The sequence below is a fragment of the Erigeron canadensis genome, chromosome 2, assembly GCF_010389155.1.
Source record: "Erigeron canadensis isolate Cc75 chromosome 2, C_canadensis_v1, whole genome shotgun sequence".
Taxonomy (NCBI): Eukaryota; Viridiplantae; Streptophyta; class Magnoliopsida; order Asterales; family Asteraceae; genus Erigeron; species Erigeron canadensis.
In genome coordinates this window covers 46754296-46764994 of record NC_057762.1, presented here as the reverse complement: position 1 = coordinate 46764994, position 10699 = coordinate 46754296, and the positions used below count along the sequence as shown (strand labels likewise).

The window sequence follows — 10699 nt, the reverse complement described above, 5'->3', positions numbered from 1 at the left end:
ATGTCTAAAAGATCCTTAATTACTATATTACACTATCGGTTATTTAAATATCTTCATCAACTCTCAACAACTATTTTTACATCAATTATCTACATCACTCATCCCCCACCTCCACGCCCATCACCACCACAAACATTGTCACATCATTGCACGGATACCATACTGGTTAAAAATACCATAAATTGGTTTATTATCTCAACCACGAAAACAAAGCATATAAGGAGGTTTTTATTTTTTTTAGATTATCTTGCTTTTTATTCTAACATATATGGATATGGATTTATTTTGTTAATTTGGCTTTGTTCTAGTAATTAAAAAAGAAGGCTAAGCTTTGAGTTTGGTCTTGCACTCTCATGTTTGTTAAATGTGTTTTTGTTTTTTTATCAATCTATCAAATAACTAAAATAGTTATTGCTTTTAATATTTTATAAAGATAGTAGAACAAATAACGCATTATTGTATAAAATAAAAGTACCTAGCACATTAAAAAAAGCAAATAGAAAAATATCTTAATATATATTGTATAAAAAAAATATATTCTTTTTGCAATAAAAAGATTAAAAATTTTAAATAAACAATAAATGGGTTATTTTGTTTAAAAACAGATGACATCATAATAAAACAAGAATCTTTTTTTAGAAAATATATTGACATGACACATTAGATTTTTTTTAAAAAATATTTCTTGTAGACAAATTTTTCTTTATTTATTATTAAGATATGTTTCGACAAATGAGGGTACATTAATCTAGTTACTAAAACAAGTCTAGTTAGTTATCTATAGGACGTTAACATTATAATAAGTGGTAATATTCTAATAAGTATACTAAATCTAGTGTCAAATACACAATAGGTATGTTTTTATATACTTTTAATTGTATGAAAATAAGAAACATGAAAATTCAATTGTAACAAATGAAACTAAAATTAAATTAAATTAATGAAATACTTGAACATTAAAAACACATATTTAATGTCATCTTGTTTAACCATATATAAAAACAGGACATTTTAGATACAAACCGGTTGTACTCATAATGTGATATTATTATGAAAAATAATTAAGAATTAAACTACAAACATATGTGTGATATGGTACTTGACATTCAAGTATATGTCTTTGATCATGATGTAGACCTATAACACGAATAAGTTTATTTTCAATCAAATGTTCTATGATAATTAGATAACAATTATGACTTTTCTCATATTTTTGATAATAATTAGGACTCTTGATTTAAGTGACAATTGTAACTTTAATTATGTGTAAATTTATATTTATTTATATAATAAAAAGTAAAGGAAAGTCAAATTGAAAATTTGAGAAAATCGAGATATGTGATTATGCGGATTGTTTATAAAATAAGATAAATTATTAAATTTAAAAATTTAAATGTAAAAAATATAAGTAAAATTAAATTTAAAATAATATACCTATAGAACATTGAACACATATATTGTATTCCATCCTTTTAAATAAGTTTTTGTACACAATATTTCATATGTTGAAATTTTTTTAATTAATTAAGTATTTTATTTTTTTTTTATAAAAATGGTCTCAAGTTGATGGCTAAAAGTAAATATAAATTAAGTATTCAGGATTAAAAAGTATAAATTATTGATGAAAAACAAAAAAGCGTAAATTAATGAGATTTTTTCTACATATACTAATATAATAATATATTTGTATATTTATAATTAACTTAAATGATGACATAAACAGAAGTCAATTTGAAATGGCTAAAAAGTGTAAGTTATTGTTGAAATTTTTTTTGTAAATTAATGAGATTTTTTTTTTTACAAATATCAATATAATAATATATTTGGATAATGATTATTAAAATTTTTAATTTATAATGACTTAAATCTAACGACCGTTAAGGCTCAAACTAACGAACCAGGAACTCAAACGACCGATGGAGCACCTTAATTACCATCCGAAAACTATAATAACATCTTATGACCATTAGTAACTAGCTCAAGTATTACATTTATCATTCAAACATCAATAGTTAATTACTTAGGCATCTAAGCAACTAGCGATGTCAAAGTTAACTAACGGTCAAAGTCAAAGCAATGATAGAAAAATTTAGGATGTTATGTATATATAAAGCTAATTATATCCAAAGAAGTATATTTTTTGGGTTTCTTGCATTGTATGATTGAATATGTTTTCATTTAATAAGACCTTGTTTGATACATGGTCATTATTTATTAAAAAAAATAGTATTTTTAAATATGAGTGTCAGACCCGGTGTATATAACAAATTATTTTGAGGGTCCATTTTCTATTTTCGAGCTAGGACCTTTTTTTTTTTTTTCATTCTCGAATACAACTCTTATAAATATGACAAACAACTTTTAAAATTACCCTCTCATAAACATTTTCGTGGCTCCGTCTCAATATATACATGCAAATTGTCGAGTGGTGTCATCAATCCAGCTGTGACACGCCAATACAGCAAAAACATTTTGACCATAAACTAATGTTTGGACATCAACGTTTTAACCATTTCTAAACTCTTGATAATTAGTCGACTTTTCTATATGTTTGGTACACCTGCAAAAAAAAAAGAAAAGAAAGAAAAAAGAAAAAAAACAACATGTCATGCTTAATCAATTTTATTTTATTTATAGTATATTTTATCATGATATAAAGATCAAAATTTAATCCTATTTATTATACTTATAAATACATATTTTATAAAATCTTGTCCTATTTTTATTTTTTGGAACGAAAATTTTTTCCTATTTATTTTCTAAATATCCTTTATTAGTCCGCCTATTAGATTTGAAAGTGTGAATCGAAACTAGGCCACCCTTTTGGCTATCTACTTTATTTTTATTGCTATTATTATTTAAAAGAAAGGTCATATATAACGTATACGGATACGGATATTATTATTATTTTATTACTCGTATTATATGTTTTGTTAGTTGTTACTTTGGATTCTAGAGTGGAAGATCGTGCTTGCCAGCTTTTTTTTCTTTGAAGAATGAATGAAAGGGAGTCGTTAGTTTTAATATTATTTTAATTGTATAATCCTTTTTGTTTTTTTAGAACAAATATAATCCTTTTAATTATATCATCTTTTATATTAATAAACCAACTCCACTTAGGTGGATTGGCCAGAGTTATCTTGTAAATCTACTATGTGGGCTCCAGGGGTGAGTTTTTTCCAAAGTCTCGGGTTTCTCATCTCAAGGTATTTTCCATGAGAAGGGGGTTGGAGGTCCAGCGATTTGTTGGTTAAAGTTGCCTCCAACACGTCTGAATCGGAAAAAAAAATCTCTTATATCAATAAAAAAAAGATTATGATGATTCATTTTCTTTTAAAATTTTTTTTCATAACATATTAATATATTATGTTAATGTTTTTATGACATCAACAAAAAAATAGACAAAACAAAACAATTTCAAGCTTATTTTAAGATATAATGATTTTAACATAATTTTAGTATATGGAAAATTTTTATTTTATTAATTATTTAGGAGGAATAGAAACTAAAAACCAAAAATCGTATAGTTAATTAAATTTTTCATAGTATCTTTTTTAATTTATATACTCGTGACTATTTTTTTTTTCTTTCGATGTCATTGTAACTTAAATGAAATGTTAAGTATTATCAAAAGGGTTGATATTGAAATAGAAAACAAATTTGTAGATTAATATTTATTATTGTAATACTATTTTGGAGTTAGAAGTATGAGAATTAAATAATCAATTTATCATTAGATTTTTAATATAACAAATGTGATTTATATATTTTAAACAAACTGTAATTTTAACACCAAATTATATTCAGCTATCCGAATAATATATGGGTTGATTAGCTATTATTTATACATAGTTAGGTTCATTTATGTTAACCTTTAGTTATAGAAAAGAAAAATTATTACAAATACACATATCAAAAAAACAGTGCCAAAAAAGTAAAAATACATATTCTCTATCTTATTTTAACTAATTAATTGATAACTCTAAAATATTAATCTTTTTATTTATTATCATAAACATGCCAACTTGTAATATTTATAATATATAATTGAAATACTTATTATATCTTTAATAAAATTTATAACATCTATCATTAAATTCTAAATTAACTACATTATTCATTTTACATCAATAATTTACATTGTTTGTCGTCACCATCACCACCACTTATCCTCCACCACCACCATCTATAAGTATTATTATTACTACTAGAACTAGAACTAAAAAATTATTATTATTATTATTATTATTATTATTATTATTATTATTAGTATTATTATTATTATTAACCATCAAATGGTACAATACTACATTGATAGAAGTTTCCTGGTTGCAAAATCTTGATCACATATATTAAAATTTGTGTCTTTATGCGTAAGAGTTAGTTTTCTCCTCTTACGGTATCGGTAAAAAATTTTTTTATTATTATAGGTATTAATTTTTCTATTTTTATTTTATCGTAAATTTATGCTCAAGACTATAAGGTTTTTAGTCCTACCAAATGGATAGTAATCTATACTATAACTTAAAGAGCAAGTTGAGTGTACACTTGGCAGTTGACACCCCTTAAAACACTTTATAGGCGTAAAAGTCTCTCCTAATTAATATAAACTCTCTCTCCCTCTCTTCTAGCTTTTTTTTTTACTTCCTTATTAAATAGATAATTATACTCCAAACTCTAACATAAATATTTTTCTATGAAAACAAATCTTTTAAAGTTTAAAGATAAACTCTCTTAATAAATTATTATATTATATTTACAACTTAAATTTTATTAATCATTTTTATTCATATGATTCCCCATCTTCCTTTAATAAACAATTTAAGTTAAATAAATTTTTTAACAAAAAAATATACAATTTTTTTCTATATCATTTTAATTTTATTTTTGGTATTTTGTTTGTGTTTGTTTATTATTTGATATTGAATTGTTATATTATTATTATTTTTCATTTCTTTTAATTTAGTTTGTTGTCAATTGTAGTTTGATTATGACTTATTCTTCTACTACAAAAGGGTTTATTCTTTTAAATTTATTTTATTCATAATTTGTTATTTATTATTTTGATATTTACCTTTAGTATATATATTGAGTGTATCCGTGTATCGAACGAACAGGGACGGAACTTCATTAAGACCAAAGGGGGTTGTAGCTCTTCCAAAGTATTTATACTATGAAATGTAATAGAAACTTAGCTTTAACCCCTCCAAATAAACATTTATATATTTTAACCCCTTCAAAACAATAGCTCAAGTTCCGTCATTGCAAACGAACATGAAAATAGTATAGGTATAATAAAATAATAATAATGAATTAAATATTTTAGTATTTAATAATTATTTATTTGTAGAGTTAGTTTTGATTAAAGACAATTTTAACCATCAATTGTTGGACCTCCAACCTTCTTTTTATGAAAAATACCAAGAATCTCCAGACTCAAACCTGAGACATAAAGGAAAAACTCACCTCCAGGACTACGTAATGGATTTGGAAGGCTACCCTAATTAGTCCCCCACCATTATATCCTTACCAAATTATTGTATTATGTTATTGTTGAACATCTTATCTCTCATTGATTTTTTGTTTTCTTTTTGTTCCCTATATGGAAAAAAAAATTTAGTTGATACCAGAAAGAAAGAAAGAGAAAAAAAAGAAAAAGAAAAAAAAAAGGAGAGTAATAAGAAATACGAGTAGTAGTGAATAGTAATAAAGAATAATAATAATAACAATAAAAGGAAGGATAAATCTCATCAAAAGGGAGAGTGCTTCTTCAGGTGGGTGTTTGGTGTTTAGGAGGAGGAGGAAGATAAACAGAAACACAAAGGGAAGGAAGAAGGATATGATGATGATAGTTGTAATGAGGAAGAAGATTAAGACGGTGACTATTAGTAGTAGTAGTAGCAGTTCCATCTTGTTCTTGTTCTTCTTCATCCTTGTTGTTGCTGCTGCCGCCGACACAGATCCATCTGATGGTATCTCTCTCTTTCTTTCTGCTGTTCACGACACGCGCACACACACTATCTAATTCCTTGTTCTTCTGTTGTTCTGGTTCTTCATCATCATTATACAAACTACATTTTATTTGTTTTAAAAAAATACTCGTAAATAAAAATACAATCCAATAACAAGACATTGTGTTTGCTGTTGTCAGTGGTGCTCATTCTCAACATCCATTTCTTGTTTGATCTTATACTTTCCAACAACATGTATAATTTTTTATTTATAAAAGAATCTTAACCCAGATTTGCTTTGCTTCTTTACATCATTCATCATCCGCAGATTATTTAACTACATATACCTACTATAATCCATTCATGGGGATTTTTTTTTCTTTATTTTGATGGGTGGGGGGGAGGTCATTGAAGGCAATTGGCAGGGGCCCCGTCTAACTAAAACGCGATTTCTGATGTAAATTCTCATTCAAAAGTTTATAATAATCTTTCAACCCCCTCTCCCAATCAATTAAGAAAGAAAAGACTCATTATTACTAATAATTTAATATTATTATTATTATTACGAGTATTAATAGCAGCACCAGCTTCTCCTAAAATTAAAATTAACTGTGCCTTTTGTATTCGCAGCTTCTGCTCTGAGGGTGATGTATCAAGGTTTGAATTCCCCTGGACAATTGACCAAATGGACCTCTAACGGCGGGGATCCTTGTCGAGACAACTGGAAAGGTGTCAAGTGTTCAGGTTCTAGAGTCACTGAAATGTATGCCCCCTCATCACATCTCTCTCTCTCTCACAACCGAATTCCCTTTTCATGTATCCCTTGTTTATATATCACTTGTTGCAGCAACCTATCCGGTCTTGGTCTATCTGGTAATCTAGGATACCAGCTTACTAGTCTGACTTCCTTGACCAACTTGTAAGACTTTGAAATCTCTTCTTCTTCTACTTGTATTGCGTTTCTAGTAACGTTCTTCTAATCTAAATCTACCATTGGTGTTTTATATCTAGTGATATCAGCAACAATAATCTCGGCAACCAGATACCTTACAACCTTCCTCCTAACTTGCAACGACTGTACGCTCATCTCTATTTCTCATCATTAACTTTGATTTGAACTTCTCATCACATTTCATTCGCTCATGCAGAAATATTGCTGGATGTGGTTTCAGTGGCAGCCTTCCGTATTCCATATCGCTAATGACTTCTCTTAAATACCTGTGAGTTCACATTCTCCCCACTCTTATTTTACTCGCGACACGTTTATAATTGTCCTTATGTTCCACCAGAAATGTCGCTCACAATCAACTTAACGGTGAATTGTCTGACATGTTTGGAAAACTTTCCTCTCTATCTACACTGTAAAGTTTCCAGATCCCATACTTCCCTTTCTATTTTTTTTATTTTTTATTTATATTTTTGCGTTTTTTCAGGATAATTTACTTAAAGAGCTTTAGTATGTGTCCATTTATGACCCTTTTCTGAGGTGAAAAGGCAAACCCAGTTAACACCTTTTGTAATGCTTCAGGGATCTATCATTCAATTCTCTTACCGGTACACTTCCAGAGAGCTTCAGCTCATTGTCTAGTGCGACTGATATGTGAGTAGAGTATCAGTTTGTCACCTGAGATATCATTATAAAGATCCTTCAATTTTCCTTTAAACTTTTATCTATGCAGGTATTTCCAAAACAACCAGTTTACAGGAACCATTGATGTCCTTGCCGATCTTCCCCTCAAAAACCTGTGAGTATTATCATTCCGTTTTCGAGACCAGATCATTGGATTTCTATAGAACGGATTTATTACTTGGTTACCAACACTGATTTTGACCTTTCTTTTCTCAGAAATGTTGCCAATAACAAATTTAGTGGTTGGGTCCCCACTCGGCTAAAGAACATAAATCTACAGTAAGTATCGAGTTTTTAAATGCTGTCTCTGTTGATAATATCCAATCTGAATGTTAAATCAATAATTTGCACCACAGAAAGGATGGTAACTCATGGAGCTCCGGGACTGCGCCCCCACCTCCACCTGGTACACCTGCAGGGGGCAGCCGAAATCACCAACCAAGTGGCAATACGAGCCCGTCGCCAGGCAATTCTGGTGATAGTGGGAAGAAATCTGGGGTGAGCGGTGGAGCTATAGCAGGTATCGTGATATCCGTTTTGGTGGTTGGTGCAGTCATTGCATTCTTCTTATTAAAGAAGAAATCCAAAAGGTCACATACTGACATTGAAAAGATGGAGAACCAGCCTTTTGCTCCACTTGCATCACAGCCGCAGGGAGTTCAAGGTACAAATGGGACAAGATTTAATGAGTCCATATCAGTTTTAAGTATGTTGTCTTGGGTTTTGTGCATATCATTATGATGCCACATTCTTATCGCAGAAATGAAGTCTGTTCATGCTTCCTCTATGGCAAACACAAAAACGATTGAAATTCCATCTTCGATAAATCTTAAACCACCACCAATGGAACGCCACAAATCGTTTGACGATGATGATTTCTCAGCAAAACCTGTGGTTCCCAAAAAAGTGACTGTTGCTCCAACAAATGCCATATCATATTCAATAGCTGATCTTCAAATAGCTACAAATAGCTTTAGTGCTGATAACCTTGTCGGCGAGGGATCTACTGGACGCGTTTTTCGTGCTCAATTCGAAGATGGAAAGGTATGGGTTCGACTTTCTCAATGTATCATAGCTGATAGCACTCACCTTACTTTTTATTATCAGGCCAGGTGTTATATATATATATATATATATATATATATATAGGTAAAGGTTCATGTGAGAACCATTAAAATGGGAAGAACCATGAGTGATAGGTATATGTGAACATATTCGTTCACATATGAACTGATCAAATTATACTTAATATTATCTATGTTCATATGTGAATGGTTCTCAATTGAACCTTACCCTATATATATATATATATATATATATATATATATATAAAGATTATGCCACTTATAAGCATACATTTAATTATAAAGGCTGCCAAGGAGAAGCAAAAAATATATCCCAACCCCTTAAGCTCCATGTTATTGTAGGTTGTTGCTGTGAAGAAGATAAATTTGTCTGCTCTGCCTGGTGACTTGTCAGAAGATTTTGTTGATATAGTTTCTGATGTATCAAGGTTACGCCATCCAAATGTAACAGAGTTGGTTGGGTATTGCTCTGAGCATGGGCAACACCTCCTAGTTTACGAATTCCTTAAAAATGGTTCTCTCTATGAATTCCTGCACCTCTCAGATGAATACAGCAAGCCACTAACCTGGAATAACCGTGTCAAGATTGCTTTAGGGGCAGCACGTGCTTTGGAGTAAGTTGGTTTCTAATTGTTTGAAATGACATAATTCTATACATGCTGCACATTCATTTACACGCATCATTTTCACCTCCAGATATTTACATGAAGTATGTTCTCCATCCGTTATACATAAAAGCATCAAATCCACCAACATTTTACTTGATTCAGAGCTCAACCCTCACCTTTCTGACTGTGGTTTAGCATGCCTTGTTCAAGATGCAGATCAGGTTGGCATTGGAATTTTGAAAGATTGTTTGTCAGTAACCAGTTACTACTATAAGATTTTACAATTTTACGTTTTTCGTTGTTGCAGGAACTAGACAACAGTGCCCCAGAGGTTTCCATGTCTGGTCAATATACCATAAAAAGTGATGTCTATAGTTTTGGTGTTACCATGTTGGAACTGCTCACAGGAAGAAAACCATTTGATAGGTAAAAGCTACCACCCAAATTATTGTAGTCTGTTGGTTGTTTCTTTCTTTTTTTTTTTTCCAACTGTGGCATGATACGCTTGTGATTAATAATGTTGTATTTTTAATGGTGGTATGTCATTTACACAGCTCAAGGACAAGATCTGAGCAGTCTTTGGTGCGATGGGCAACACCTCAACTTCATGACATTGATGCCCTTGTCAAGATGGTTGATCCAGCACTAAAAGGACTCTATCCAGTTAAATCTCTCTCAAGGTTTGCGGATGTAATTGCTCTATGTGTACAGGTAATTTTTGTGTTTGAATCTTGAACTATTTATGATATTTGTTATTATAGTGTCATCTTGATAACATATGATGTTGATGTCAGCCCGAGCCTGAGTTTCGACCACCCATGTCAGAAGTGGTAGAAGCATTGGTTCGACTTGTGCAGAGGGCAAATATGAGCAAGAGAACTGTTGGTAATGATCAACTTTCATCGAACAACCAGGACCCCCAGGAGTGCGACCCTTAAAAATACGGAGGTGAAATGAATTTGTTTGTTTATCTTTGTTGCATCATTTTGTTAGTTCAATCTTTTATTGATATTGTGTTGTAATTGTCATCTTTCTCACGAGTTCATGTAAATTAGAAAACTAAACAGATGTTTGGAAGTTGAAATTGTTTATACTACCACGTAATTTGATTGGTGAATCTGCCTTGTTCGTGGCCTTGTTTATATAATAGTAGTCCTAATACTCATACGATTAGTATATAAATTGTATCAAAAAGAAATTCGAATATACCACTTACATGATTCGTGATTATGAAACAAAAATGTGGTTAAAGTAAACCAATGATCAAACTTAAATTATGATAAACAATAATAAATATATTATATATTTAGTTAGAATTTTGGATTTACCTTAAATTTTTACAATCACATCAAAATTGGAACTTGTAAGCATTAGTGAATGACGACAAATAGCCTTATAATTTCGGATTGTATATTAATGAAATGT

At 29.9% G+C, this 10699-nt stretch overlaps 1 protein-coding gene across 1 annotated transcript; it reads left to right on the top strand.

Moving 5' to 3' along the window:
- The first annotated feature begins 5651 nt into the window (after positions 1 to 5651).
- On the top strand, positions 5652 to 10391 carry LOC122587243 (protein STRUBBELIG-RECEPTOR FAMILY 7-like). The gene is made up of 16 exons (XM_043759352.1): positions 5652 to 5972; positions 6582 to 6714; positions 6799 to 6870; positions 6963 to 7028; positions 7100 to 7171; positions 7241 to 7312; positions 7480 to 7551; positions 7631 to 7696; positions 7798 to 7860; positions 7938 to 8245; positions 8342 to 8625; positions 9009 to 9280; positions 9363 to 9495; positions 9582 to 9700; positions 9829 to 9985; positions 10069 to 10391. The coding sequence occupies exons 1-16, from the start codon at positions 5840 to 5842 to the stop codon at positions 10210 to 10212; spliced, it is 2166 nt and encodes a 721-aa protein (XP_043615287.1). The 5' UTR covers positions 5652 to 5839; the 3' UTR covers positions 10213 to 10391.
- Positions 10392 to 10699: the final 308 nt, after the last annotated feature.